At 47.8% G+C, this 25,330-nt stretch overlaps 10 protein-coding genes across 10 annotated transcripts; 6 read left to right on the top strand and 4 right to left on the bottom strand.

The window, feature by feature from the left end:
- Positions 1-2,102: 2,102 nt before the first annotated feature.
- Positions 2,103-2,705, top strand: ATNIH1004_011802 (F-box domain protein; the record flags this gene model as incomplete). Its single annotated transcript, XM_033576364.1, has 1 exon — positions 2,103-2,705. The coding sequence occupies one exon, from the start codon at positions 2,103-2,105 to the stop codon at positions 2,703-2,705; it is 603 nt and encodes a 200-aa protein (XP_033421028.1).
- A 135-nt stretch (positions 2,706-2,840) lies between these two features.
- ATNIH1004_011803 (uncharacterized protein) lies at positions 2,841-3,179 on the bottom strand (the record flags this gene model as incomplete). Its single annotated transcript, XM_033576365.1, has 1 exon — positions 2,841-3,179. One exon carries the CDS (start codon positions 3,177-3,179, stop codon positions 2,841-2,843), a length of 339 nt encoding a protein of 112 aa, XP_033421029.1.
- Positions 3,180-3,491: 312 nt separating this feature from the next.
- On the bottom strand, positions 3,492-5,030 carry ATNIH1004_011804 (uncharacterized protein; the record flags this gene model as incomplete). The annotated part of the gene is made up of 3 exons (XM_033576366.1): positions 3,492-3,684; positions 3,761-4,029; positions 4,692-5,030. The coding sequence occupies 3 exons, from the start codon at positions 5,028-5,030 to the stop codon at positions 3,492-3,494; spliced, it is 801 nt and encodes a 266-aa protein (XP_033421030.1).
- A 2,148-nt stretch (positions 5,031-7,178) lies between these two features.
- Positions 7,179-7,939, top strand: ATNIH1004_011805 (uncharacterized protein; the record flags this gene model as incomplete). Its single annotated transcript, XM_033576367.1, has 3 exons — positions 7,179-7,289; positions 7,387-7,714; positions 7,836-7,939. The coding sequence occupies 3 exons, from the start codon at positions 7,179-7,181 to the stop codon at positions 7,937-7,939; spliced, it is 543 nt and encodes a 180-aa protein (XP_033421031.1).
- A 2,505-nt stretch (positions 7,940-10,444) lies between these two features.
- On the top strand, positions 10,445-10,982 carry ATNIH1004_011806 (uncharacterized protein; the record flags this gene model as incomplete). The annotated part of the gene is made up of 2 exons (XM_033576368.1): positions 10,445-10,840; positions 10,872-10,982. 2 exons carry the CDS (start codon positions 10,445-10,447, stop codon positions 10,980-10,982), a joined length of 507 nt encoding a protein of 168 aa, XP_033421032.1.
- Positions 10,983-11,588: 606 nt separating this feature from the next.
- Positions 11,589-12,048, bottom strand: ATNIH1004_011807 (uncharacterized protein; the record flags this gene model as incomplete). The annotated part of the gene is made up of 2 exons (XM_033576369.1): positions 11,589-11,596; positions 11,658-12,048. The coding sequence occupies 2 exons, from the start codon at positions 12,046-12,048 to the stop codon at positions 11,589-11,591; spliced, it is 399 nt and encodes a 132-aa protein (XP_033421033.1).
- A 3,661-nt stretch (positions 12,049-15,709) lies between these two features.
- On the top strand, positions 15,710-17,891 carry ATNIH1004_011808 (putative dynamin GTPase; the record flags this gene model as incomplete). The annotated part of the gene is made up of 6 exons (XM_033576370.1): positions 15,710-16,252; positions 16,327-16,599; positions 16,635-17,045; positions 17,092-17,322; positions 17,415-17,621; positions 17,673-17,891. The coding sequence occupies 6 exons, from the start codon at positions 15,710-15,712 to the stop codon at positions 17,889-17,891; spliced, it is 1,884 nt and encodes a 627-aa protein (XP_033421034.1).
- An 829-nt stretch (positions 17,892-18,720) lies between these two features.
- On the top strand, positions 18,721-19,161 carry ATNIH1004_011809 (uncharacterized protein; the record flags this gene model as incomplete). Its single annotated transcript, XM_033576371.1, has 2 exons — positions 18,721-18,811; positions 18,920-19,161. 2 exons carry the CDS (start codon positions 18,721-18,723, stop codon positions 19,159-19,161), a joined length of 333 nt encoding a protein of 110 aa, XP_033421035.1.
- Positions 19,162-19,437: 276 nt separating this feature from the next.
- On the top strand, positions 19,438-20,605 carry ATNIH1004_011810 (uncharacterized protein; the record flags this gene model as incomplete). The annotated part of the gene is made up of 4 exons (XM_033576372.1): positions 19,438-19,537; positions 19,600-19,671; positions 19,734-19,878; positions 20,020-20,605. 4 exons carry the CDS (start codon positions 19,438-19,440, stop codon positions 20,603-20,605), a joined length of 903 nt encoding a protein of 300 aa, XP_033421036.1.
- Positions 20,606-23,815: 3,210 nt separating this feature from the next.
- ATNIH1004_011811 (uncharacterized protein) lies at positions 23,816-24,646 on the bottom strand (the record flags this gene model as incomplete). Its single annotated transcript, XM_033576373.1, has 2 exons — positions 23,816-24,450; positions 24,514-24,646. 2 exons carry the CDS (start codon positions 24,644-24,646, stop codon positions 23,816-23,818), a joined length of 768 nt encoding a protein of 255 aa, XP_033421037.1.
- Between the last annotated feature and the right edge of the window lie 684 nt (positions 24,647-25,330).

Here is a 25,330-nt window from a genome sequence, read left to right on the forward strand (position 1 = left end):
CCAGGCAAGGTTCGGCTAGAGGACTGGTATACACAAACCAATCTTCCAGATGATTATATTCTTGAAACCTCTGAATCAGGGTATACAAATGATGAAATTGCATATCTTTGGATTCATCATTTTAACCAGCATACTGCCGGACGCAGGCGACAAAAAGAGAGATATCGCCTTCTTCTTATGGATAACCATGAGTCCCATCTTACTATGGATTTTGTGCGATTCTGTCAAGATCATAAAATTATTTTGTTACCTTTTCCACCCCATTTAACACACCGGTTACAACCGCTTGATTCAGTTCCCTTTCAACAGCTTAAAGCTTGCCACGCCGATGCAGTTAACGCCGTTTCCCGTATAAATGGCAAGCAATATGACAAATTATAATTCCTATATGATATTGATAACATCCGGAAGCAAGCTTTAAAGCCCCGTACAATCCGTGCCGGCTGGCGGGAGGTAGGGATCCGGCCATGGAATCCCATGCATGTCTTGCAACAGATTGGATATACAACAGATATGGAGGAGGAACCTTTGAAAATATATGACGGGGACAATATAATTGAGAATTTTGACCAGCTGGATTCGTTAACTACCGAGAATACTGCAGTAGTGACAACAACTACCACTACCACTACCACTACCGTACAGAGGGCTCCAACGCCACCACTGCAAAATAAAGTGGAAACACCTAAAACACTGTATTCAATTCGTCATCAAATTACTTTACTACGATCCACTAAGAAGGAGCTTTCTCCTACAATTGATCGTATCCTGCGTGGTGCTTTATCCAACGCAGAGAAAAAGAGCCATGTCCGCGGCGGTATTGGATGAAACCTTAGAGGCGCAAAAACAACCATCTAATTCAACCACGCGATCCCGCCGGCAGGTCAAACCAGGTCCTATATATAATTGGCAAGTTCGGCGTCAAATTGACGAGAGAAAAGCAGAGGAAATACGGTCTCGTTATAGAGCTATGCAGAAAGAAAATCGCAAGGGTGCGGAAGCTCTTTTTAAAGCAAATTGGTCAAGATATCGATAAATCACCCACACAATCTTCTGTGGAGCCAGAAAATGAGTCATCTGAATCACTATTTTTATAGATACGCAAGGGGATCGTGGTATACCTTCATCATTTTTATATTAGGCAATATTCATTGATTTTTTCAATATATTATTTTTTTTTTGCGTTGAAGTGTGTTTTGCGTTGAAGTGTAGCCGACCCCTACTGCAAAAAGTGGGGAGGCGGTGCGACGGGTATTGGCTTAACTGGATATGACCTGTCCGGAGCTGTGCTAGAGTAGATGCTTGTATCCTGTTTAGCTGATTGTACAAGGTCTTGGTATGCCCTCCTGGGTTGCATACTGGCTTGCTTTCTTGGCTAGTTGGAGTCCTCGGTTCTCTTTGTCGTTTATTATGTCCATCCTATTGTTAGCCGAATTTTGTCTTGCAGCATTTCTTTAACTTGTTGAGTGATTTGTTCGATAATATGTTGACTCCCCTGGGTATCCTGATTTGTGATTGATTGCAAGCTGGATTGGTTTGTTGAGTAGGCCTTAACATCTATGATCTCTGTCAGGGCTTGATGCCCCTGGAGTAGTCCCCGTGCAAGCTGGAGTGCTTCAAGAATGGCTCCCAGCTGGGCAGTATATAGGTCTATCTGGTAACGTGTCTCTACTGTAGTAGAGACAGATTTTATGGCCTCGATTCCAATCGTCATAGCTAGACCGATCCCAATCAGATTGTTTCGTGCTGATCATAAGACCATTGCTCCAAGCTTCCACAACAAAAGTCACCTGATTATCACATATTCGTCAAGGAGATTTTTGGGTTTGACGTCACTTCTATCCCCGCATCTCTCCTCCTCTTGAGTATACTTGTTGCACGCTAACTTGTGGAATGATGTCTTCGCTGTCGTCTTCTTCTCCCTGAATTGAGCTATGACAGGGTGTGCCCGATGTACTAACTCCCTCTCATGCATATAATACGATACTTCGGTTCCTTCATCGTTGAGAATGGCGGGGTCTACTACACTTCTTGACCTCCCCACTGAAATCCATCAACTCATTGCTCAGTGCCTTAATTTTCCTAGCCTCATTCGACTAAAAATGGTATGCCGGCATTTCCACGCACTGTTCCCCCCACTCAGTCTCGACCAGATGCTGGAAGTGGAGGCCTCCCCGTTTGGCGAGCAGAAAGACCTGTATACATGTCGAGATTGCTTACGTCTACGCCCAAGGTCCAAATTCGCGGACAACAGGGTAAAGAAAAAGAGAGCAAGGTTTGCGGTTGATGCAGGGAGACGATTCTGTGTGGATTGCGGCGTCAATGCTCGTCAAGGCACTACCCGATATACCCGTGGCTCTCACATCATCATACAAGGAGAACAATATGTGATTTGCCGATCTTGCGGGGCCTTCCGTGAGGCTGCAGTAGAAGGAGGCAGGAACATGTCTGAATGTCGGCATTGTCGGTTATTCTCGAGAGAAATCGAACAACGTGCCAAGGAATACAGGGCACGACAGGATAGGGCTAGGCTGCGGGCCGAACAAGCAATGAGAAGGGCCAGAAGCTGTGAGTTGTGGGGTTCAGAATACGAGGATAGTGAGGATGGTATATCTTCTAGCCCTACTTGGAGTGAGATACAAATGGATATGATCCAATCTGAAGCAGACACCTACATGAACAGCCCCAAACCTGGATCCGAATGAGTTTCTTCTTCCACGTGGGATAGCGCAAGCTGGTTTATGTGGATAGTACAAGGAAGACCAGTAGGAGCCGTGCATTAGTTTGCATCGAAATCGTCTTGGAATACGATGGAATTAGGGAACGATACGGTCACATCATCATAATCCATGTCTCAGGTGTCGCTTCTCGCGCTCAAAACAGTTAACATGCATGTTTGGGCTCTTCTCTGAGCAGGCCTCTCGCTTGCGTTTCTGATTAGGTGAAATTTCACCTAGTGGTATTCGTCGGGTTTGCAACGCTGCCCGCTCAAAATCAATAAACATCACCCGTCCATTTTCCTCGACCATGTTGTTGGGTATTGGATCGCCCTGAAGCACGAGTAGATCGTGAATCGCCTGCAAGGATTTCTCGGCTTGTTGAATTAGTCGATCACGATCGAGATTATGTCTGCTTGCAAAGTTCCTTCCGGCGTAACCCATGAACATCAGATGGACCATCTCAGCAATACCATCCTAATAGAATGGGCGACGAAGTCGTAGGCTACCAAGTAGTACTGGCACGGATACCCCTTGGATTGGGGAGAGATGTGAATACACGAGCTCTTCGTGCTTCGAGCCATCCACAAACTCGACTGGTGCACCTTTACCTAGAAAGGTATATCCGTGCGACCACAGTACGATTTTAAAGAGAGCCCCACAAGTCCCGTGGACATGCAGCGATTCGCACCCCAGCTTCGAATCAAGCTGCAGATTATCCCATGAGAGCTGCCGATCCAGCCGACGAATAAGTGTTGTCCGATTCAGTCGATGTCAATCAATTCCATGGTCTGAGACGTTGGGACATTTCCAATCTAATTCTCCTCCCTTGATCAGGCCCAGGAGGCACTGCTGTGTGCAATACTGCTGAGACTTGCCTTTGGAGCGTGAACCTGGCGATTTTTCCACTACTGCTAAGGACGAGGAAGCCGACGGCTGAGGAACGTGGAGTTCTCGGGGTTGTCGACTAGGCGTGTTAGGATCAAAGCCGTCCCCGGCATCATCATCATGACTAAAAGACCTCGAGTTTTGCGAAGAACTACAGGACGCAACGATAGCAGACTTTGACCTGGTCCTTATGGGGATGCACGACAGTATTCGTTCCGACTCTGTGCTGATGTTTAAAGTCGGAAGAAGGAATGTCCTTCTCTGCGATTTCATCCAAAAGATCGTCGTATACCATCTCCCAGGTCTTAGTCTGGTACTGCCGAGGTTGTCCAAGCGATGTCCCGTGTCGGTCTCGTAAAGCGCGGAGAGTGAAAGCAAGTACCTGACCGAGCGCAGTTAAATGAGCGGTTACGCCGTCGGATCCCTGTCCATCCGTTGTTTGTCCAACATCTTCTTCTCACTGACAAGTAGTAATATACGGTGGAAGGGTTATCATAAAGCACAGAAGAAATATAAACGCTTCACCAGTACACCATAGCCATACTCCAGGCCTCCATGAATCATGTAAGAAAATGTTTGGGTGATCACTGCCGCCACAACAGTCGGCAGATGTCTTCTGGTGATTCCTCTTTTTGTAAGCGGAGTACTTCATCAAGATCCATGTCTGAGGTCCAGACTTAATATGGGCGAGAGAACTTTATGGGGGCCTTGTATTCAATAATAAACCCGGGACCTTTCCTCTGGGCCCTTATTATAAACACAAACTGGTCGGCTCGGGGTCGGGGACTCCTCGGCTGTGTAGCGTTCTTGCTTCTTCCTGGCAGCTGAGAGCCTAGCACTGCCCGATTTTGCGGCCAAGCGACCGGAGCGACGTGGCTGCCTTTGAGTTAGGCTCAGAGAACCCATATCCGCCACTATGTTTGACTCGTCTGTTAGGGTATTGGCGTGGTTTTCAAAGGTGACGTCTCCATTCAGACAAAACATTTGTCGAAGTTATGGATTCGCGTGTAGCTGCTTGATAACTGAAGCAACGCGTGATTCAACGGTCTGTCGTTCAAAGTAGCCCAAATCCAGCTCCGAACTTACCATCCTCTCTCGGGCCTCTTTTCCTCGAATCTTGGTCGGTCGGAGTTTACGGTCGGCGTTTACCGGGTCGCCTTTTGTGGACGAGTCTTTGTCTTTCTGGATGGAGAGACCGAGAAATAAGTGCACATGGCAGGCGTCGAGAAATCCGGGAAGCGTTGTTTCTTGTGTCTGGAGCTTCAGTTGTTCCTCAGCTTGCTCTCGGAGTCGCTGTTCTTCTATCTGTGGTCGCTCGGCTTGCTCACGTTGTCGCTGCTCTTCTTCACGTCGTCGCTGCTCTTCTATCTGTGATCGTTCGGCTTGCTCACGTAGTCGTTGCTCTTCTTGTCTGAGACTACACATACCCGGATTCCGCTATTTTATCCAGCACCATATCGAAATGGCAGAATCACAGCTTGACCACCGGCTGCTGCTACCAGATACTAGTAGCTGGTCTACTTGTTTACTATTTATAGCTCGTGCTGCCTTTCCAGCGGCAGCTGCAAGCACTAGCACTCCATAATAAAATGCCTCAGTCTCCCTTTATTTGCGCCCCTGAATCCGGGCGCTGGACCGGCTCCCAATTAAGCAAGATCCTTGACCGAGAACTTTACCACTTTCTGGTTATTAATATGGATCTGGCTACATTCCGCCATATAGCAATTGCTATGTCGCGGGTGCACTTGCTGGTCGAATTTAAGCAAGTGTATAATATTCCAAACGGTCCTGCAGACATCCAGGCCGCCCATATAGTTCTTGGCCAAAAGTCCTCATAATCGCGCTAAGCACCCGGTCGCGTCAACCAACGCGTCAAAAAACCTCATTTCTTTAAACACCAACCATGACCCCAAAAAGGACTCCTTTGAGTCCTTTTAGCAATAATATTAAGCGCAATCGTGAGCTGGATCAAACTGAGAGAGCTTATATACAGGGCCTTTATGAAGGTGGAGTAAAACCTCTTGAAATCTCAAAGCGCTTGAATCGACCCCTCCCAACCATTTATGCCACGCTGAACCGAATATCTTCAAGGCAGGATTTTAACTCCCACCCACGATCTGGTCGGCCGAAAATCTATACAGATAGAGACAAACGCTTGGTAATCCGGTTAATTAAAGAAAATCCTTTTATTACCTATAAGGAGGTACAAGAAAAGCTTGGGGTTGTGATTCCGCACCGATCGCTATACCGGATTGTTAAAGAGTCAGGATATAGTAAATGGAGAGCTCAAAACGCCCCAAATTAACACCGGAAGTAGCGAGACTACGGTATAATTGGGCTTTAAAATATAAAGATTATACCGACAGCGACTGGGACAAGATTGTATGGTCAGATGAGTGTCGGTTGAGCTTGGATCCGGCCCGCGCCACCAATATGTGTTTCGCCTTAATTTACATGGTGAAAAGTGGAAAAAGGAATACATTCAGCCATACAAGAAGGGCAAGGCTATCCGGGTAATGGTCTGGGCAGCTATTTGGGGTAAAAATCGCAGTGATCTTGTACGTTTGGAGCGTGATTTTGAAGCTAAAAAGCATGGGTATACTGCAAAGTCATATCTTGCTCTATTGGACGAGATGTTGCCTACTATTTGGGAACCAGGCTATGTTTTTATGCACGACAACGCTCCCATTCATTCTGCCAAAAGATTACCAAATGGTTGCAAGATAATGCAATTCCTTGCATGGAATGGCCACCAATATTCGCCCGATCTGAACCCCATTGAACACATGTGGTTTCCACTTAAAGAAGGTGTCTACGACTTAAATCCGGACATTGAAAACTGCAAGGGATCGAATGATAAGAAGGAAGAGATTCTATGGGAAGCTTTAGAGCAATCATGGACCTTGATCAGTCAAGATATTCAAAGCGCAATAATAAAGAGTATGAAAGATCGAGTTGAGGCAGTTTTGGAGGCAAAAGGGTGGTATACAAAATACTAAGTAATTTTTCTGCTTTTTTGCATATTTTTATGAATTTTACCATTTATTTAGCATATACTACATTCAAATCAATATAATTGTTTTTTGTGTTGCAAGATATATATATTTTTGTATGGAGGGGTGAACCATGGTTGGGTTGCCCCGCAAACAAATTATACAAACTTTTGCCGGGGACTGTACATCGTGGACATTCGGCCTAACATATGCAAGGCGGAAAACTGAGTGCCCGGGCTTTATAGAGGCCTGGCAACGCGAGTGTCGAAAGATCAGCCGTGCTTGGCACAAATTTCTTGGACTAATCAGGGATTCTAAAATACAAGAAGATACGCAAATACAGGAACAGTATTAGCAGATATCTAAGCAGCGCCGCTCCACCAACACGATGCGTCGCCACCGCCAGTCCAAGCACCCCGGGGACTAATTAACCGCGTGGCAGCCGGTGGAAGAACCCACCCAGTCCCCCTCTCCAGCATCCGGTGAGAGCTGGCAGCCCTTTTTTCCCGCCTGCGCTGGTAGCGCTTTCTTCGCGGTAACGCCACTCGAGCAGAGCGAGCCCGCCCACCAGGCCGCCACGATGACCGCCGCCGAGTTTGTCCAGGCGCAGGTGAACCAGGCGCTTGAGCGGGTGCAGGCCGCCGACGATGTCGCGAACCAAAACGTGACGGCCAACAAGCACGCCACCGAGGTGTCCCCCCGGCTGGAGCTAACCTAGTGGCTAAAATACCTGCAGGGGCACGACTTCGCCGCCAGCGAGCCGCTGCTCGTGCTATTTATTTACCCAGAGTGTCGAGCGGCTGATCCACCGCGCCTGCACCACCGTCGCGGATCGCCGCGTGAACGAGTTCGACCAGACCCGTGTCAACACATTGCTGCAGCGGCCGGCTATCTGGGACCGTCCGATCCAGATCCACCTGAAGCCAGCCACGTACCGGCGCTATATCCGGATCTGCCAGCGCCTGACCTGCTTCGCCTATCACACCAGCCGTCCAGACCAGAGTATCGTGCTCCGCCACCAGCCGACCACCATCCAGCTCGCTGCCGTAGACCGGATGGAGAAATATGTGCTCCGGCTTCATGGGGATAGTGCAAAAGACCAGGCCGAGCTTGACAGTGCGTGTCTGGCGCTATCCATCGCGTTGCTCGACCACACGCTAAAAGGGGACCTCGCTCTTACAAGAAATGATTTTTCCATATGATCAGTCACGTTCAAAGTCCATTTTCAAAGTTTTAGCTCACAAACTCAAACAGGATTATAACATGGCTGCGGTTAGAACACGGTCGGATCGCTTGACCAAGTATCTTCAGGATTTTATCACTGGAAAGCAGACAGTTTAGAATGTCAACGACTTTAAAAAGTTTCGAGGCGATTTTGGACCAGCATGGCTATTCTGTTACTGTCGAGCGTCTCATGGCCAGCAACAGCGCTTTGACCGCCCTTCAGAAGTAACTTCGATTTAATTAGCACGACGGCTGACTTCATTAACTAATGTACGGCAAAGTTATTGCAATACTTGAGCGATCCGGGAATCAAAAGCCTGTGTAACGGACAATTTCTTGAGCGAATTCTCGTCATCATCCTCGAGCCGCGTACTCTTTGGAATGCTTGGATGGAAGCGTTTGCATCCCGAATGCTGGACGACATTGCAACGTGTACGTTGACATGGATAATGACGGGAATTACTAGCACGATCAAGCTCCAGTGGAGTGGATGTAATTGCAGACGTGCAGGCGATGGTGAACGATGGGGCACTGTTTCGTTTTCCCTCTACAAAGCTGCGCCAGCTCGGGCACAAGCAAGCACTTCCTGCAAGTAAAATCTTCCGGAAGTACGATCGATGTGTCCGCATTCACAGCGGGAGGTCATCATGATAACGATTTTTGTGACTTCCGAAAGATTGCCGTTTTTCCAACCTTAGACGAGTTTAGCTGTACTGACAAGCCATTCTTTCGTCGCGCCGAGGATATCGCGGAACTTCCGGGCGACCAACGGGTGGCTGCCTACCTTGACAATCAATTTCACCTTTTGAGAGAGGATATGCTTTCAGAAATACGCGGCGATGTCCATATCTCAAACGGGAGGAAAAAGGAGCGAATATAGACATTCCGCTTGAGGCATCTGTCTGTTCCTCGGCTCTCCTGCGGCAGAGACAATGAAATGCGACTTCATACTTGCTGTCTGGGCGTGAGATATAAGGCAGGCCTCGAGAACTTCAGCCAACTTTCAAAAGAAGAACGCAAAATCTAGTTGAAAACCGGAACTTCGTGAAGCATCAAGCTTATGGTGCTTAATCCGGGGTGCTCAAATTGCGGCCTTCGCAACAATAGAAAGAGATACAGATGCTCTTGTTGCTGAACACCCGATAGAGATGCTCCAGATTGCTGGAGACGAGGCACTCACGAAATTTCTCTTTTATCTCAAGCTATACAGTAACGTAGATTTTGTTGTGGAATTCAGGGGAAGTGGTGCGCAGGGAGCTATTCTATCAACTGCAGGGTAATTAGCCTTACTAGGAAGTAGATGTCGTTTGCTGAAAACACCAGGAATCAACTTTTTTCTATCTAAGGTACTCCTGTAGGAGTCCACTAGCTACTCTATTACTTTTGCTACCTTCAGTTCCCCATGCCACAGTGTGGGTATACAATTACCCACATGGAACATCTCCAAGTTAGAAGTTTGTTTGACTTCTCCATCTCCTAGGTCTATTCATAGAACCGCCCAGCTGTCATGGTCGATCAAAAGAACCAAGGTTCTAAGACATTACAGGGTGGCCTACATCGAGGTGCTGTCTGCATTTAAGTACGCCACGGGCGACTTAGTTCCCTCCCACGGGTATGACTGTGCAGTCGAGGCCAAGGCTGGTACGTCGCCTGGTAAGTGTTTGTTCTCCCCGCCTTGCTATGTTGTGGTTCCAACTTCCTGTTAGTCTTTATGGAGCTTTCCGTAGAGGGGTTCCGGTAACAAACTTCTTGTCGCGGGAATACTATTTCTGTCGGTATTGGAAGGTGGATTAAGACGAGAGTCCCTGTTGAATGTCAACCGGAAACCTGCTAGTACGCAGCTCAGTTAGGAAGTAGTGCTTACTATGTCCCTAGCCCGAGCATGTAGGATTCTATGGTAGATAGTGAGGCCAGTGACCTAAAGCAGAGTCAAATTGACATCCATAGTGAAAGCCCACGTTCGACTAACCACAGTGGTAGTTAATGCCAGTAGCATCCAAACAGGCATCGCAAGAACCATGATGGCTTGTGCTCCCGTTTTCGGGTACTGCGATCAATCCTGTTTGTTACTGGTCCCGCTCCGTGATTGGGCTAATGTTCTATATGCTAGGAGGCGAATAACAGTTGCACTGTATAACAGACAAAGAACACTCGAAGGTAGAACCCTTCTTTCGTGGAGATTAATAGGCTTTCGAAAGAATTGCACGTCTATCGAGACCAGCTACCAAGACCAGAAGAGTTGTTTATATCTTGACCCACGACTATAAGCTTAAAACTCGTGTATAAGTGCACATCGCCCTTGACAGTTTTCCGTTAGAATTATGACGGTACCCACGGAATCCCATGAGGGACCAACGAAACGAGACGCCCATAGAAATGCAACGCTTTCCATGCTTTGAATTGGGGTTCTATAGTACTAAGTCTGAGCTTAGGGAATGAAGCTTGCAGCGGGCTTGATCTGGATCGAGCGGAGTCAATTTGAGGGTGCCCACAGGCTGTTACATAAGGGCAAGGGATAGTTAAAATATGGCCGTCAGTTCCAAATATATGTACGGCATCTTCTGCTGTGGGAGTTTTTTGCAGTATCCGACGTGGAGTCTTACCAACGACTGAAAGACCATCATGTCCATATTTGAAAATCCAGCCACCAGGGACCATGCGTCCAGCATTTACAGCCGCTTCTCTCATACACCGAAGCTCGGGCAATCTGCCTCAGAGACGCCAGTCCCTCTCCCCCTTTCTCATGATCTGCCCGAGATCACTTCTCTCGACCACCAGATTGCACTGGTTCGCGGCTCAACCATTGCCTTGGAAGCTGCTCGAACACGGCTACGATGCGCCAAAACCGACCGTCGACTTTCCTTGCCTGAGCTCCGCGAGGAGAAGCTGCGGCAGTGGGAGCGCCAGGATCACGAGAACCGATTCTACGAGGAGTGTCTGGCGATATTCCACGAGCTCTCCGCGTCGACTATCAGCGTGTCCCAGACCTTGGCGCTGCAGCATTGTTTCGAGCCCGAAGTGAGCTAGAAAGGGAACACGCCTGTGCTAGAAGCGGCGCACAGTCCCCGGGAAGCACTGGAGCACGCGGGAGGCGCAGGCGGAGAACCAATGGAAAGGACAATACAATGTTCCGCGTTTGGGGAGTCCGTCTTCGCGATGAATATGATTCTGGGAGAACAGGAAATGCAGGAGTCTATGATGTCAAGTGTCTAGTTCAAGACGACCCAACTTTCTCAAGTAAACAATTGCCTAGTCTGTTTACGATCGGAGAAATGACGTAAGTACATGCCAGATGAATCCCCGTAACCCCGAGTGCCAGGATTCTATCCCTTCCGAGCTCCCTCTCCCATACCGAGGCAGGGCCGCGCATTCAACGACTCCACTTCCGACACGCACCCTTGTTGCTCCAAATAGGTGGTAGCTTCCTCAAGAGATGGGGATTTCCACCGTCAGCATAAATTGGTTGCTGTATGAACCGCCTCGCCTTTTCCAGCACATCCGGAGGTAGACGGGGAAGAACGCCAGAGATCTGATCCAGGGTAATGGGCCGTCCACGCGACAACCTGGGGATGAGAGTATCCCACCAATGGCATTGGTCGACCCGGGCCGCCACTGCCCAATGCTGCTCATCGGTGGCATAGGGGTACAGCCCAGAAGTGTAAAGGGGCGAAATGCCTTGCTATCTAATAACTAGATATACACAAAGAGGAATCGCTGAAAGGGAGAAGGGAAGGGGAGGAAGTGTGCGTTCTCATACTACAAGGAGTCATGTGACTACGATAAGCGGACCAATCATATGTGTCAATCGCAGCGAAGGTGAAGCCGAGCAACATACAGGCGTAGCCCGTGACAAGAAGAGTTCCACGCAGCGCAGCCGGCTCCATCGTCCGGTAACGCCTCCGTTGCGCGGGAGAGTAGTCTAGGTTGGCAAACAGAAGATCGGGCAGTCTGAGCTGAAACGGCATCCGATGCGGCGACGGCGGGATTGGCCCAGGTCGCTCCACGACTAGCAGGCTATGCTCGCCCAACCATTGGACCAATTGAATCTGCCTGGGGCTAAGGTCAGGACTACTCGTTGTACCCATTCCAGGGTGAATGGTCCGTGGATGCGCAGGTTGGCGAAGGCCGCCTCCATTCGAGTCAGCCCCCACATGCGCGCCCCAGGGCGGCCAAGGTGAATGTGTGGTCCTGCAAGAGCTTGGCTTCTTCGATTCAGATGCGTGCATAGTTTAGTTGGGTTGGAGATAAGTTTGGTAGTACCGTATGGACCTGCTCAAGCCGGAGTGGTGGGCTTAGAGTTGTAGCCGGAGAGATACCAAGGCGCTCGGATGTCTCCATCCTTGTGGGCAGGAGCTGTCTTGCGTCGTAGCTACCCGGTCCTGACTTATAGCATAACTGTGCGGTGGATATCCGCGGTGAAGTAGATAGTGAAAGTATGTACCATCTGCTCCCAAAAGTCTCTATTTATTTTTCTGCTTCATGCACGTAAGCAGCGGTCACTCAATCATCTGTGATAGAATCAGTTGCAATAAGAAACAGTCCAAGATCTCGCAACATAGAACATCGACGGAGTTTTGCCCAGCCGGACCGATACAATACAGCTGGGCAATTTATCCTGTCTGGTTCTATCTGGCGATCGCCCTGGATGTAGGCCTACATTGCGGATACATTAGCTTTTCAGTCAGATATTTTCATCTACTTATTTTGTTCGGCCATAATCATGCTCTACTTTCATATGTCTATTGCTCTATCAATTCTAAAACTTTCCTCACGAGCTCCTGACTGTCCTTTGCCACAACCATTCGCTTCAAATCAGTGGAGATACACTGCTGTAACAGAACAACTACTTGGGAAAACTGGGCAAATTAGGGTATCTCTCCACAATTCTCTGAACCGTGAGGCTTCGGACACTCCACTCGGCGATTCGACTCCTCAGAGGCGCACCGCCGGCCTGTGAGAAAGCTCGAGCGAACTAAGCTGCGCTGTGTTTTTGGGCAAATATGCATCGATAGCTCCCTTCTGGATGAGATGAACCTGTGCGGCATTCGGCATCGCTTCAAGATGCCCTGGGTGTGGCCGGGAGAGTGAACCAGGCGTCTCATCGTAGCTCGCTGGCTGTAGGTGCTGACCGCAGAGCATCTCAGTTGCTATCGCATTCTTCTTTGCTCTTTTTCTGCAGACACTTGGCGCAGCACTGATATTGTGAAGAATATACCAAATATTGCAGTATGTTGATGTTTCGTGTGGCAGTTAGTCTAACCTGGTGCTCTTCATGAACTGATCAGCATAAGGGGGAGCTCAAAATAGCTTGCGCGTTTTTAAGTCAGCCGAAGGCTATTCCGTCGAGTGGAAACAGGCCCGTAGTAAGCAGAGGCAGTTTCTGCTGGACCACAGAACTATTATATGGTGATGAAAAAGTCGCCTCCTGTCGAACCCCTACCATTCCCGCTGAGTATCATAATGCCCTTAACCCATTGGCGCACCCTCGGTCTTGCCAACCTTCCTATATTGTTGCCTGGTCGTCGCTGGCATGATTTCCACCCATTTCCCTACCAGTTCGGCTGCGCCGAACCATGATAAAGTAATGGTTTGCATCTTAGGTGATTACCTGTCAAATAATATGGCCGTTGGTGGACCGGAATCATGTGACTAGATCGGGATAAAACCCCCACGGAGCACACAACAAATCAAGAATACTCTAGAAGAATAATCAAGAAGAGTCCAACCAGCTCAATTCATTCAAACAAGACCATTTCACTAATAGTACTCTATTTCCTCATCGGGACTAGCCGTATATCTGACAACTATCTGTCGACAGTACCACTGCACTAAAAAGATGCCATGACACCAATTCAGGCATGATACTGTATTTTATCCTGGCTGGCACTATCTTTACTCTATTATTCTTAGGACTTGAGGCCATACGTGCTGGATTCCTTGAGGGCAGAAGATTTGTCGACATGGACTCTAATTCGTATCAGCCCGCCGAGGAGGATATCTTGGGTTGGAATGCCGTAAGTTCATACTAAAAGTTTGTGTTTGATCAGGAACTAAGGTGGAACGTGTCCAATCGCACTGTGTAGTCTGGGATATCTCTGCCCAGGGCAGATGAGACAACTACAGTATATCGGGCTTGTGTGGCTCCCATTATGGACTACGCATCGACAATCTGGCATAACCCACTAAAGGACAAGACTTATCATTGGGCTCTCAGCACTGTGCAAAGAACCACACTGATCTAAGTCGTGCCCGCATTTAGGACGGTTGCAACACAAACGTTGGAAGTGGAAACACACCTTGCCAACACATTTAAGGCTCCAACAACGGTCGTAGAATACAGTCGCTAGTTTGTATATACAGAGTAAACAATTAATACACAAATGTCTTGAGAGGGCTAGAAAACGGATTTCGTTTCCCACTGGCTCAGACAATGAGACCAGGAACCTCAAACGGCTTGAGGCTGTAGAAAAGCCGCTGACACCGGGGATCCCTTATGGGAATATTCTACGCCATAAGCCTAGCTCTCAGTATAACGCACAAAATGTGGTGGGACCGTCAAAACAAGTTAGAAGCCAGCAACAATTCTCTGTGATAACATGCCAGCACTGCAGGAAATAAGGAACCCGTCTAACAAGTCAGGTCAGCGGATCGTCTAGGCCATCCTAAGGGCTACAAGAGAATTAAAAGCACGAGAACTTCCCCTTTGCAATCAATGAAACCCGGGGCATTGCGACGATCTGGGGAATGACGAGCGGACCTCCTAGCCAAAGAAGGCGTGCACCCGAAAGGCACGCACCCATTACGACGCTTGGTCTCGCGAGAAAGAGGATTTATTTGAGAACAATTCTAAAGAAGTGGGCACGTGAATGGAACCCATCCAAGAAAGGTGGACATCTCCGTCGAATCAATATCGTGCTACCCTATATCCATGTCCAACGACTATATGACTCGGTAGCTTGTAACTGAGCCTACTTACTAGCACAACTATGGACAGGCCATTCATGGCTCGCTCCCCACGGCAAACTCCATCGTTTTCGTGAGATGACAAATGCGAATGCTGGGCGAAAGAGACAGTTGAGCACGTTCTCGTGGGCTACCCCAAATTGAGGGCCCTGACAGAAGCTACGGAAAGATGCTGGCGGAGGATTTGATGACATCTTATTTTTCTGGGAGCAAAGGGCCAGCGAGGAAAAGAAGACAAACAGAACAGCTTAGGCCAAAGCGGTACTCTAGGTGCAGTGCTGGAGTTCGCGGAAACATCTGGTAGGTTTCGCACCCGCGTGCCCAGGGGCCCGCCATGACGGGAAACAAAGGCAAATAGGCCACTACAGGCCCTGATGACGCTCTAAATTCGTCCGCACCAAGGGTAGGAGCACAAATAGCATGATTCTTTGTCCATCCATTCTTCCACAAGACATTCCTGTTCATCGTTTGCGGATTGGATTTCGACCCTGTTATGGCCTACGAAACAAAGATAGAAATGAAACCAAATCAACTTATTCTGTGCGTGCAACAGAATACTAAGCATGAGGACGGAAGAAAGAGAATAAAGATAGCCAGTCACATAGATGTCTACACATTCTATCATGTCTGACCGCTATCCCTGCAGCCAAAAGTAATAAACCAAACAGGGAGCCCAAACGGACCTCGCTTCAAACTTAATAAACCAAACAGTAAGTGCAAACGGATTTCGCTCCGATCCTAGCATAGCGCCTCTAATACACAGTTGATCTGATTGGGTCGTTCAGACATGACCGCTGTCCATCGCGATTATAAAGAGTCTGGTCCCTTTTTATCTTCCCCGTCTGTCTTTTTCTTATTAAGACCTTTTTCAACATACGAGCAAGGGTTACGCCTTCATCGTATACACCGCCAAAAAAGGATTCGATGCCGCTGGAAAGTGGCCAGGCCCTAAGCGGACTTGGCCTTCGATCATCTAGGATATCTGAACGTCTCAACCAGGTGGACTGTGTCCGCGCCAACGGGGTTGGAGACCATATCCCACTGCCGCAGCTTGTTGTCTGTGGTGATCAGTCGGCAGGGAAGAGCTCTGTCTTGGTGGGGATCAGTGGCATTCCATTTCCTCGTCAGGATGGCCTTTGCACAAGGTTTGCTACCGAAATCATCCTTCGACATGAGCCGAGAGAGCAGCGAACCACAGCCACCATCATACCAAACATGTCGCGAGCGGAAGACGAAAAGACTAGGTTAAGCGCCTTTCGCCGCGACATAAGCGACCTTGCAGACTTGCCTGGCATCATTGACCAGGCTGCAAGCCTTATGGGTGTGAAAGACTCGCCAGCCTTTGCGGCTGACGTGCTCCGCTTAGAGGTTGCCGGCGATACTGGCTTGCATCTGACCCTTGTTGACCTCCCTGGTTTGATCTCCGTCTCTGAAAATGAGGAAGACGTGCAGCTCGTGGGCGATCTGGTCAATTCTTATTTGGAGAATTCACGGACCATTATTCTGGCGTGGTCCCCGCAAGCAGTGATGTGGACACGCAGAGTATCATCCAGCGTGCTCGTCGCTTCGACAAGGATGGCCTCCGGACTGTTGGAATTATTACGAAACCTGACCTCATTAATGATGGCACTGAATCGCGTGTTGCGAAACTGGCCAATAATGCCGATAGGACAAAGTTAAAGCTTGGCTTTTTCCTTCTCAAGAACCCCAAGCCCTCCGAATTGCAGAAGGGCATGACCATGGCGGAACGTCGGAAAGCGGAGCAGCAATTTTTGCGAATGAACCTTGGAAGAAGCTTGGACTCGATCCTTCACGTATCGGAATAGACAATCTGCGGGCATTCATGCAGGACCTCCTCGACCGTCACATCGAGCGCGAATTGCCCAAAGTTCGAAAGGATGTCGCTCAACTGCTAAATAAGATTAACAAGGAATTGATGAATCTTGGGGCGGAACGGACCTCGCCTGCCCAAATACGCATGTACCTCACACGCATCAGCACAGACTTTCAGAACCTAGTGAGGGCAGGAGTTGAAGGAGTATACGGTAGCCGAGACGCATTCTTTCATGAAATCACCAACGAAAATGAATTTCACCGTCTCCGCGCTGTTATTCACATTGAAAATGGAAAATTTTCTAACTATATGAGGGAGCATGGGCAAAAGCGTAGAGTGGTTTCGGCCGAAGACCAGGAAGATGTTGAGCCGGAAAGTGGTCAGATCTTAGTGACCGAGGAGGAAATGTCGATGTGGATCAAGAAGGTGCAGTGACTGTCAATTTCCGAAAGAATGCAACTAACTGCTGCAGATATACTACCGTACTCGAGGCCGAGAACTTCCTGGCAATTATAGCCCGGTCTTATTAGCTGAATTATTTCACGCGCAATCAGCACGTTGGAGTGACATTGCTCGTGACCATGTTAATGTCATTGCGGATTTGGTTTCCCGCTTTGTACAATCTGTTTTGGTCTCTGTTATAAACGATACCGATGTCTGGGAAACCATCTCTCGATCTATTAGCGCCACACTGGATGAGAATGTCAAGGGAGCATTCAATGAACTTGACAAGCTGCTGGAGGACGAGGCTGATCGCCAATCACATACAACCATTATTATACGGATAATGTTGAGAAGGCGCGGAATGACCGTTCCAAGAAAGACCTTGGCACCTCTCTGGACAACGCTATCAACGAAGATTGGAAAGGTCGATTTCACGTTAGCAACTCGTCTTATGAGATCAGTCGGCTTGCGACATCTCTCCAGAATCATCGTGTCATCGTTGATATGGAGGAGCGGGCGTGCTCTGAAGCACAAACTGATCTAGGTGCTTACTATAAGGTTTATCATATATCCCGGATATTTCCATCGCTTTTATTGATTGTATCTTAGGTTGCCATGAAAACCTTTGTCGATAATATCTGCCGCCAAGTTATTGAGAGGCATATTATTAATAAACTCCCGGATGTATTCAGCCCGGTGACTGTCAGTGGCTATTCAGATGAAGATCTACTCTGCCTGGCTGCGGAGTCACCTCAACTTAGTAAACGGCGTGTTGAGGCAACCCAACTAAAAAAGGGCATAGAAGATAGCCTTCGGGAATTGCGTTGATTTTGAATACCTTTGCTGCTCCGGCGGGGTTTCTCCATTGTTGGTTTTCCCCTCTGTTACGCGAATGCGGGAGCGGTTTCTGTACGTATTAGTTTCTTGTCTTTCCGGTCTTTTCTCATAGGACAATGTAACGGTGGCATTTCGATCTTTTTTGGCGAATCGCCATTCTAGGATTGGCACCCAACTACTTAGACAGTAGAAGCAGTTTACACTAGTAAGGTTCATGGTTCAATGCTTCCAGGTGCACATTCAGGCCCCGGGCATCCTTCACACCAGTCCGTTCTCGAATTTGTATCACTACAGATTTGGCCCAGCTTCTGGACGGAATCCCGTACATCACAGGGTATAACGAGAAGTTTCAGAATCCTCCGCTAAGCGATCTCTTCGGTCTGGATATCGGCACGGAGTGGGGAAGATTGGTAAATCTGTGTCGCGATTACAATAATCAGCATCTAGAGGCCATGTTCACATTGGGTACAATCGCATTCGCAGACAATGCGAACATGAGCCTTTGCGAAGTATGGCTGCGATCTGCATCTTGAAAGACGCTAAGGACCTGAAACTGCCACTCCATACAGGATATTCTGGGTTCCAATTGAATGACAAACCCACACAAGAATCTCTAGGAACGTTAATGGACCGCTATCCTGAAATATTGAATGATGGTGCAAGCTTCGACAGGGCTTATAATTTTGTGACAGAATCTGAAGATCTTTGCAGGGATGAGTGCCACGCTCTCGCGAAGAAGCTTCTACAGCAGTGGCCGTGTCCATAACCTTCCAACAGCAACCAAACAGCAACGCACATTGATGTCAATAAGGCCCTCAGCATGGTTCAAGAGGAGTGGTTCCGGCTCTTCCAGAATTTTGAATTTGCACAGACTCTTCTGGATTTCCAAAAAGTCCTTAACCAATATCAGGGTAGATCTAATCCGATGATCTCGGAAATACCTTCACCACGTCTCCTGCAGTATTTCCGCTCCAATTCGAGACGTGGAGATTCCTACAATATCTGACTTGCTTTCAAAGAAAAGGCCCCCTACATATTTCGGCTGAAATATTCTCTATGGTCTACATTGCCAAGACGAGAGCAGTTTGTGAATTCGGCGGCTGATAGCTCTGAGCATGCATCGAATGGCACAGCACGACAAAAACCAGATTCTCCAGAGATTGAAGAGCTTACAAGCATCATCAGAAAACTTGCATCTTCCAAATCTGCTGTACGAACAGCATACGCGAAGAATATGAAGGATAGTCTGGCCGTGCTTTAACATCAATCAACAGAGCACGACACAGAAGAAATTCCCACTCCTGTTAATCTTCCGGCTATTATTTCCAAAGTTCGGAGCCATTTGAGAGAACAACTCGCTGAAATTCGTGCTTTCCTTGCTGTCAACGACAGGCGGTATAAATGGCTACATGCCGCTCAACTATGGCCCTGCTTAATCCCGATAACTGTGCTTCAACAGCTAAGATCAACCAATTGCTATGGCTTTGATTCTAAGATAAAACACGCTCTTTTGAGCTATGGCCTCTCTATAACCCATATGCAACAGCTTTTACGAATCCACGATGCCAGTCTGAAGAACGATGTTCAACGTTTGCAAGACGAGTATAACAACCCTGCACATGAATACTGGCAGCCCAGTGAGTTCCCAGACTGGCTGCTGATGGAGATTGAAGCAAACATGCTTATCCAAAATGTCAAGTCGCTGTTGCGCGAGCAACCATACTTCCAGTGTCGAAATCCAATTCCGTGCTTCAGCTGAACTTGGGGCAAGGTAGGATTCTACAGAGTGGCAAAAACTTTTATTCAAGGTGCACATACTTACGTTATCGATAGGCAAGACTTCTGTAATTATGCCTATGGTGGCGTGTCCCCTAGCCAATGGCCGCAATCTTGCCCGCTTGATTGTACCCAAGGCTCTATTGCTACAGACTGCACAAATTATTCAGTCGCGTCTGGGAGGTCTCTCGTTGGCCGCGAAGTTTGTCATATTCCTTTCTCCGTGAAATCACCAACTGGGGTTTCATCTGTTCAAGAGTACCAAACCCTACATATGGAATCGATGGGTAAATGCGGCATTGTGCTCACCACTCCAGAGCACCTAACTTCTTTTCAAACTTAGTGGGCTTCAGTGTCTCTCGGATTTGCGCCTAGAATCGGCCAGTCGCATAATTTCAATAACGGACTGGCTCACACGAGTTTGTCGGGTTGTTGTTGACGAGTCAGGTTTCTCTTTGGCTGTTAAGACACAGCTAATTTATCCAAGTGGATCACAGCTGCCGCTAGATGGTCACCCTTATCGATGGAAGATCGCCCATGCTTTGTTAAACCTAGTGAAGGAGCATTTAGAGGAAGCCCAACAGGAATTCCCTGAAAGCTTTGAGCTCACAAAGCGTACCAATGATGGTTTTCTATTCATTCATATCCTCCGACCGGATGTGGAATCCTTCATCCATCAGAGACTGGCTGATGATCTGTGTTCCGGCCGAGCATCAATCCTTTCTACACCGGCTGTAGGTCATCAACAAGCACTTCGGAGTTTTATTTCCAATGGTGCAGTTGATCAGTCGGTGGTCACAGCTGCAATGCAAGCGTTCGTTGAACCAGCTGCTATTAAAAAGATGTTTCTTCTCCGCGGGCTACTCGGCCATGGAATCCTTCTGCAGTGCCTAAAAAAGGTGGAACGTGCAGTACGGCTTGCATCCTAATAGGGATCCTGTCGCGGTCCTTTTCTAAGGGAGTCCCTTCCGAACAAGCTGAATGGGGCCACCCTGATGTCGCAATAGTGCTCACCTATCTATCGTTTTATTATAGTGGTCTTAAGCTCGACCAGCTACGCCAGTCTCTTGAGGGGGTCTCCAACTCCGATGATACATCCAGTGAAAATGACCGCTTGACCAGTTATGTAAAAACCTTGCCGGAGTCTTTGAAGCACTGGAATCTGATTAGTACTGACGATGAAGGCCAACTTCGCGAAGTCTGGACCCATTTACGTTATTCAGTGACCGTCATCAACTATTTTGGATAATATGGTGTTTCCAATGCATGCAAGGCACTTTCCACAAAGACTGCAAATGTCTGGATGGGATATTCCATTATTTACTACCGAGGGAAATTCGGTGCTATGCAAGGGTTCCCTGTCGCACGTATTAACCACGGGATTCAGTGGCACGAACGACAACCGTGGGCTTCTTCCTCTGACGATCCGGCAGAATGACTTGCCAGAGTTATTTCACACAAATGCAGAAGTTTTAACATACCTGCTACAGCCGCGGAATCGGCTGTATGTGCTTGCTGCACGCTCACATGGTAAACGCTTATCTGAAATCCAGTTCATCAAGAAGCTTGACATGATGGGCATCCGTATTCTTATAGATGCTGGAGCACACATTTTGGAGCTGGACAACAAAGTTTCGTGCAGAAATGGATGGAAATTGATTATGGTGCTCCAGCAGCAGTTTATTTTGACGCAGGTAGCAAACCTTGGGTGGTGGACCGCAACAACAAGGAGGTCCCCTTATTAGCGTCGCCCTTCGCGGGTAACTTGAGGATTGTCCCTGGGATAATAAGACTATCATCTTGCTGGAAAGGTTGGTGGGGATCTTGAGCCTCCCAGAACCCATCATCGGTGAGGATTGCTGGGTCAGTAGGAATGTTGCTCTGCACATCTTGCAGCCTGAAAGGCTCTTCCAAGCTATAATCCGAACTTGATATACTTGGCGATGATGGATTATCCCTTGGGGTATCTCTCCGAAAGAAACGCAACTCAGTCGGGACGTAGCAACATCTTGGAAATCATGGGGTGGAATTGGACTCGAATTCGAAGTGTGATGTGCTGGATCATGTGGGGGTACTGTGCTTGCTTGAAGTTCCCCCGATGTGGTGTATTGGGTGATGGTGTAGATATCTCCTGTGATTGAGATAGGAGGGTTCAATGATGCACATAGCTGAGTGTTTGCACTGACATGCACGCAAACTTCGGCTAGTGGACGAGCAGGGAGACAATGCTTGGGAGATGGCAATGTAGCCCAGCTCCAGATCTGGAAGACCAGCTTCGACCACACTGCAAATAAATTACAATGGAAACCCCATCACTCAGAATATGCCTTACCCGAGACCACCAGTCCTGAAAAGACTGCAAGTGAGTACCTTCCGTCGTCTCCGGTCAAATTTCCCGTCGCCCAGGCCGTTGAGTGCCCACCCATTCCCTGTCTTGCTGTGCACCTCCCGATATCGCTCGCCGTGAGGATTCTTCGGACTCCGATGTAGACCCTGCTACTTCCGCAGCGGGGGTTCAGCCAAATCACATCCTCTCCCCCAACTCAACGAACGACATTGACACCCCAAACGAACACCCAGCGAAACCAAGGCGGCCAAGCTCATCCTTAGAGAATCAGTTTTGCACGCAGCGGTGCCTTCTAGGACTGCAACAAGGTGGTGCATTGGATGCTCGCTGCCCCAATGTGGAGCTCCATTAGTCCAGCGGACATGGTAACTGATATCAGTGCGGAAGGTTTGGTGCAAATGGACAAGCAGTAGCTGGATGAGAACTTGGACTATGACTGCACTCCGATAGGACGCTGTGGTAGTACGGGCCGCCGTTCAAGGTTACCTGTGCTGCATGCGGTTACACTATTGTCGGCAAAGGAACGATGTTGCGACTTCGGAAGGAGGTGTCGCGTGAAGCAGATATCTATCGTGCTCTTCGGCGCGTACAGGGGTCAGCGGTCCCGGTCTCGCTTGTAGAGATCGACTTGGCCTAGAGCTACCTACATTTTTAATATCGCCATTTCTGCGCCTGAATTTTCTTTTTTTTATTCATGCTGTAACAGTTCTATTTGCAACGACAATTCTCCTAGCACTGGCACTACGTAACAGTGCTCTATTCTCCTTAGCTATTACAATGTCCGTTTTGCCTATTAGACCATAGACTCCCTCCCGCTTATCGTAAAAAGAAGAACAAAATTAATAAGCTCTGGGATCATGTGTAAAACGTGCATAGAAAAGAACTTGCGGCATTTGCTACTGGCACTCGTCGATGTGGATTATGTGGCATAAGAAACGATTATTTTGTCCCTTCCAGCGTGCCTCATTATAAGAACCATACCCAAACGGTTCATGGAATCCGTCTTCGACCGTGAGGTGCATTTCTCAGTATCATTGTCTGACAAAGCCTTGACTCAAATTCCTCATTCCCTGAGGCATAGTAGATAGATGTTAGAATTTTATAATCTCTATACATAGGCAGTCTTAATGACTTATCTATATCCTTTACTCACAGCTTTCCTTCGCCCGATGAAACAAACTCTCTTTGGTTACCGCTATGGTATACTGAAGATTAGCCAGGTTTTTAGGTGACCTAGAGCCTGATGTGAATGATCCATAGCTAGGAAAGCAAAACCTAGCTGATACTAATGGGGCAATTAGTACATCTTCTACGGTACTCTGCCCCCGCCAAGGCATATGAGGATAAGGAAACTCATTGTTAATTGAAGTATATCTGTCTCATGATTCGACGGTAGGATCGAAAGGAAGCCCACACCGTAGTGTTGCAGAATGTCAAGTTTATACCTTCCCTGCATTCTCCATTTCAAGATCCATACCTAGACAGTCCACGGAATCAGGCTTCGACCATAATACATGCGCGCGAAGATGAACTGCTACTGTAGATGTGTCCTAGCTGCTGGTACGTTCCCAATCGGTTTCGCCTGTTGCGAATCTAGGTTTAGCTGAACCTTAGACCAGAAATCGTCAAGTCCAATGCATTGCTAAGAGAGAAATGCTCAAAACGAGAAATTAATAGCTAAATCTACCTTCCGACTACAAGCATGGCCAGGAAAACGACTATTATTACCACATTCTTTGAGAGTGAAGTCCAGGTCCGACATTACTGGATATGTGATCGTATGTAATACAAGTTAAGTGGTAATCCAGAGTGAACTTTGTAGTGCCTGTGCGGTCATTCGCTGTTTAGGGTCGATCATTAACATAGATCGGAGCATTGAAAGGAAATTCTCCTTTTCAACACCACTGAGACACTGTATCCATCTTTCCAGCCTTGCTGGCGGACGTTTAGTGGGGTCCCGGATCTGGAGCCTTTCATCAAAAAATTGTTGTACAATTTTTGGTTTTCCGTCGCTAAGTAAGTCCTGTGGGAATGGGCCGAAGAGTGCATCAATTTCTTCAATATGGTGCTTGGTGTGATAAATCCCTCCAGTCACATCAGTTTTTCCATTAAACATTCGGACAGCATCTAGAAGCTCTGGAAGGAGGGCGCCTAAATTCCAAATATCAACTTCCTTGCCCCATGGTGCCTGCAATATAACCTCTGGTGCACGAAGTAGCTTGGGCTGAATCATCTCCGTGAGGTGCTTTCTCTCCCAGCTCGCTGATCCCCAGTCACAAAGTGCGATGCTTATCTGGGTGAGCTCAGAGGTGTCATTGAAGTTATACTCTCCAAGATTCACAGCTGGTCTGGACACTGAATCTTGCAGGTAACGATCAATAACAGAGAAATCTCTGACTTTTACCATAATATTGTCTTGTTTGATGTCTAAAGGCGAGTACAAAATTAGCGCGATTGCGTAGTTCTTGCACATTCAGTAGCTTCACCCACCAGTATGGATAACCCCCGAGGCGTGTGCATATTCTAAGGCGGAAAGTAGCTGCTTGGTGACTCGCTTCATAATGTGATTAGGAATCTTAGCACCCGCGAAGAAAAAGCTGAAGCCCTTCATATCCTCTGCCATAGGTTCCATCACAAGGCATACGTGACGTCCGAGTTGCCCAATGTGAACAAAATCATCAAGAAGAATGGAAATATGTCGGTAGCCCGGATGATTTGGATTGGCTTTGCAGAGGTGCCTCAAGACATCCAACTCAAACAAGTCGTGTTTGCCGTCATAACAATCTTGTTTCAGTATTTTTATCGCCTTATAAGACGATTCTCTAAAACAATAGATAAGTATTATTTTATAAACCTTTTATATCACAACCTACTTTTGGTCCCTCGTTAACCAGACAGTCGAGTAACGCCCAAATCCAAGTTTTTTCAGAACTTGATATCTATTATGCAAAACTTGGCTGATGTGAACAGGGTCAGCATCAGGGCAATCCCCTTGAGAAGGCATAATTCTTAAGGAGAATTTCCGATCAATACTTGAAAAATAAAGGCCTGATCAGAGTATTAAACCAACTTAAAACCAACACAAACACTTTAACAGAAAGGAGAACAGTGGAAAACTAAAGAAACAAGTACTGCTCTGAACCGGCGATCGCACGTCACATGGATGACTCCACCGCCTTCGCTGTGATCTGCGCCAACTCGGCGTGATTCAGGCTTCAACAACCTTGTCCCGCGCTACATGTACACTACCATTGGTCAGTTTTACTTACCGCCTGCCTTTCTAGGGAAGCGAAGGGTGTGTTGGCTA

The sequence above is a fragment of the Aspergillus tanneri genome, assembly GCF_003426965.1.
Source record: "Aspergillus tanneri strain NIH1004 chromosome Unknown AapTan_9_pilon_pilon_pilon, whole genome shotgun sequence".
NCBI lineage: Eukaryota > Fungi > Ascomycota > Eurotiomycetes > Eurotiales > Aspergillaceae > Aspergillus > Aspergillus tanneri.